The 4,459-nt window shown below is 37.7% G+C and overlaps 1 protein-coding gene across 1 annotated transcript in view; it reads left to right on the top strand.

Annotated features, from left to right (window-relative positions):
- The window catches only part of LOC100950573 (ephrin type-A receptor 6), a 696,992-nt gene that overhangs the window by 664,451 nt on the left and 28,082 nt on the right, over positions 1 to 4,459 (top strand). Inside the window, exon 14 of the mRNA XM_012801499.2 lies at positions 2,812 to 2,961. Within this exon, the coding sequence (XP_012656953.2) occupies positions 2,812 to 2,961 (150 nt within the window). The remainder of the gene's footprint in view (positions 1 to 2,811; positions 2,962 to 4,459) is intronic.

Consider the following 4,459-nt stretch of genomic DNA (forward strand, 5'->3'; position numbering starts at 1 on the left):
CCTTTCTCTGTCCTTGTGTACCTCTGATGTCTCTTCATCTTCTTAAAAGGAAACTAGTCAGACTGGATAAGGACCATACCCATATGACTTCACTTAATTCTAACTACCCTTTTAGAGACGCTATCTTGAAATATAGTTACTTTCCGTGTTAGGGCTTCCAAATATGAATTTCAAATTTTGAGGTCACACAATTCAGTCCACAACAGGTAGTAATGCTATTAACCAAATATTCTGGAATAGCTTCCCCTTGAATAAAAAGTAAAATTTCATGAAGGGAGGTGAAAAAGTTATGATTTCCACATGGTATCAAGTTATTCAAAATCTGAATTTACATGTGAATCATTTATGTGACATATGGTTTATACGTGAATAAGTGAACAACCATTAGCTCTGGTTTGGGACCTATCTTAATAGAACTCACAAATATTTAGAAAAGGAAGAGCCAAGAAGACTAGCAACTCAAACATATTATTTCCCAGAAAAGGAAAGATCCAGAGTCAGAAATGCCAGGAGAGACTTCCAGGGGGCACAGCTCAGGGGCAGAGCATGTGGCTGCAGATGTGACAGCTGTTCTTGCCTCTATTCTGGAAGAGGTTCAAATCGACAGGTTCAGTTTTTATTCTCTGGAAATATGGCTTCCATCTTTGAAACAAGCCTGAGTCTTACCTAAGTGGCTTTGATATGCAGAGCCACAGACTGAGGCACTTTTGTCATAAACCCACAATAAAACAAAGGAAGCTGGAGCATGGGTGCACAAATACAAGTAGGGATATCTGGACTCCTTCGTGAAGACACACCAGGTTTTTAGAACATAATTTTATGTTCTAAAGTTGGATCATTTGCGATGTTCCCATCTCTGAATTGTTTTTAATGCTTTGGATGACAGTTGCTGGATTTAACAAATAAACATATAGGGTATCCAATTAAATTTGAATTACAGGTAAACAATGCATTGTTTTTATAGAATAAACATGTCTTATTCAATATTGGGGACATACTTATACCCAAAAAAATCTTTCACTGGACACAGTTGTACTAAAAAATAATTTGTTACTTATCTGTAACCCAAATTTAACTGTAGGTCCTGTATTTTGGGTTCAAGAAGGAATCCACTCCCTTTGTCCCTCTTCATACACCAGCACCCTCATTTATGCTATTACCAAAAACTCCGTAAATTTAATTTCCTGGTCTTAATTTGGTGCTGCTTTTTAGCTCTGGGCCAACACATGAAAACCCAGACTTCAAGCTCCCTTTCATTAAGCTGCTTTGATAGGTGGTTACAGATACTCTGTGTTAAAACATTAAAGTTTTACTCAACTTTTCCCCCTATAGTGAAGTATTTCCATCTTTATATCAATGCCCCATGATGTTAATATGACCACATGAATAGACCTTAGGTGCGTTATAATATGGTGAGAAATTTCTAACCCTTTAGATCTCTAAACTCTGGCCTCAGATCGCTCACCTGTAAGTCGTGGGATCAGAATCAACGTGTATTCCCCAAGGTTCCCGCTAACAATTCCAGGCTATGAGTCTGAAATGAGAGTTCTGTTAATGCTCTCACGTGCCTTATAAAACCTAAATTGTTTCTATTGCAGAGCAATCCTTTTGTTCTTTAAGTAGTGTTTGGATTACTTAAATAAGTAACGTTTAGATCACTCCATTTACAGCTTAACCTTTAAAGATGTTTAACCCAAGTCCCTCAAAGGGCGAAGAATGTACTTTACATTTCTTTCCATTCCTACTCACCCTACCACCAAACTTTGCATACAGTAGGTGGTCAGATGATGTGATCATGAAATGCTGATAAATGTGGCAACAATCCCATTTTGCTGGGCTGTAATTGTCAAAAATAATTTTGCTGTGAACCTAGACCATCTCCGCGGTTTCAGGACAGTAAGCAGGGAACGGCTTCTTGTTCTCTTCTGCCATCTAGTGGCGACAAGACTGCTCTCCGCTCAGCTCGCAGTGCCGAGCTGCAAAGATTTTAAAGATCGTAAATCAAATGGATGAATCGTTTTATTCTTGTCATTACAGTAAAAAGGGATTTATAGAATGTTTCAACAGATAAAATATAATAAATGTTAATAAAAGTTAAGTGTAACACAGTGACAGACTTTAATACTTGGACGTTGCAGATTAAATTCATGCACTTTTATCTCTTTAATATGTTAAAATGTTAAATTGAAGACTGAAGAACAAAACTATTAACTAGATTAAGGTGTTTGTAAGACAGATTACCCTTGTAAGGTGCTCTTGTATACTATTAAAGAAGGTTTTCATTGAAAATAAATATAATCATAGCAGATAAAAAGGGAAAAAAGAACAGAAATAAATTCTGAAAAGCGTTGAATTGGTAGAGAATGTTTCAATTCCGTATTTAACCACTTGTCTTCAATTAAGATAGAGCTTATTCTCGTTATTATTTATAAATGCAATACAGTGTTTAATGAGTGTTGAATGATATTTAGTTTTAATGTCCCATAATCTGGAACTTTCCTCAAATGGCATAATAGTGGGTTTAATTGTGTGAATCTAAAGTAAAAATAAATTTCTCTAATGAATGAAATAAAGTATTTCTGAAGTGTGACTTATTTCCCATTAAGGCTGTTTTCACTGAATAACTACATAAAAAATATTTCTGACATTTTAACATTATTCTGGTTTTCTTTTGATTTTAATTTAAAATGCCAATGCTATGATGAAATATTTAGATCTTTCTAACAAAAAGAGACTTAACTGGAATGCTGCTTTGTTTTTTAACACACTTGTGAGCCAGCTAAGGGAAATGTGCCATTTTTTTTTTTCCAGGGTGGGAAAATCCCCATAAGGTGGACAGCCCCAGAAGCTATTGCCTACAGAAAATTCTCCTCGGCAAGTGATGCTTGGAGCTATGGCATTGTCATGTGGGAGGTCATGTCCTATGGAGAGAGACCTTATTGGGAAATGTCTAACCAAGATGTAAGTGCTACCAATAGTTAAACCACCATTTTGTGAATGTAAACACACATATGCCTTTTGTCCTCACCCAGGTTAGCCCTTATTGTCCCTGCCCTAAGAGTGTTCAGGGTCTGTGCCTGAGTTTGAGGAGCTGAGTCACCATTTACTCTGAGCAATATTTGGTTTCATAAAAGCCAGCTGATGAACCGTGCCATGGAAGTACCCGGTCCACATGGTACATGTGAGACTTCCACACCTGTAGTGCATCATGACTGTGCTCATACAACAACCTTGACCTACAAGTAGAACAAAAGAAAGAATAATGTTTATCTCTCATTTTTTCCTGGGGGCAATTCCATGTACCACTGTAAAGAGCTAAGTAATTTAGGCTAGATATTATTTAGGAGAAAAAGAGTGAATGTTTTCAGGCAATACATTCTCAGTATCTGTCATCTAGAGTTTCCTTTTGAGATATGTGACCCTTACTGCTGTCCATTTTGTTTCTATTTTGTCTGTAAAAATGACCCTGGTGGTTGATACTGTTACAGAACAGGATAGCTCATACGTTTAACCTCTATGACCTATTCCCATGTGAAGATGCAGGTACTCTGACCATGCATGAGTGTGCTGTTGGAGCTAACAGGATGTTTTAGTTTCCCACTTCCTCATTCTGGAATTCAGGCTTTGTCTACTCAACTTTCCTTTCTCAGAGACTTTGATAGTTTCTTAGATGATAATGATGGGAAGTCACCTCAAAGGTAACTCTGAATCTTCATAGGTGAAAACAAAAACTATGCAACTATAAATTAATCCCTACATGCACAGAGGAGAACTATTACCACATCTCATTTCTTTTTGCCAGTTAATCACTGGAGTAATTTCCAACCACTTCACCTCCTCACACCTTATTACTCCATTACAACTTCACATTGTCCAGGTATCCTAAGGACTGACTCAATCACAAAGAGAATTTGTACCTTTCTAATGCCCAGGCATAGACAACATTGGATTTTGCTTTAGTTGATGATGGCTATTGTTTCTCCCTGCCATCTAGTGTTGCCTTTGAAGCTGACTCCTGCTTAGTCCTGTGGTGTCTCCTGTCTCTGGTCCAGAACTCCTGTAGCAGCAAGTTTGAGGTCCAACATAGTCATTGCCCTTCAAAGCACAAGGTCAACACACAAAGCCAGACCCCCAGAGCATCTGGTCTTAGGGGCAAAGGATGCCATAAACAGAAACCTCTGCTCTATCTTCAACACTTAGGCTTTATGGATCAGGGTCCTTGGCTGAAGTTTACTGTTCATTGGAGGATTTTGTTGCAAAGAACTCAGTTCTCTTCCCTGACATGGGGCCTTGTTTGGGCCAATTTCTGACTGCCTTTCAAATTCTTCCTAACTTTTCAATTCCAGAAGCAGGAATTTGTCCCTTCACACCCAAAGAGAACTCATATTTGGGATTTTGTTTCATTTTGTTTTTTGTTTTTAACCTGTTATCTAAGGTAGTAGAAGCCCTGGATTCAGTC

The sequence above is a fragment of the Otolemur garnettii genome, unplaced genomic scaffold (assembly GCF_000181295.1).
Source record: "Otolemur garnettii isolate 467f Iridium unplaced genomic scaffold, OtoGar3 scaffold00009, whole genome shotgun sequence".
Classification (NCBI taxonomy): Eukaryota; Metazoa; Chordata; class Mammalia; order Primates; family Galagidae; genus Otolemur; species Otolemur garnettii.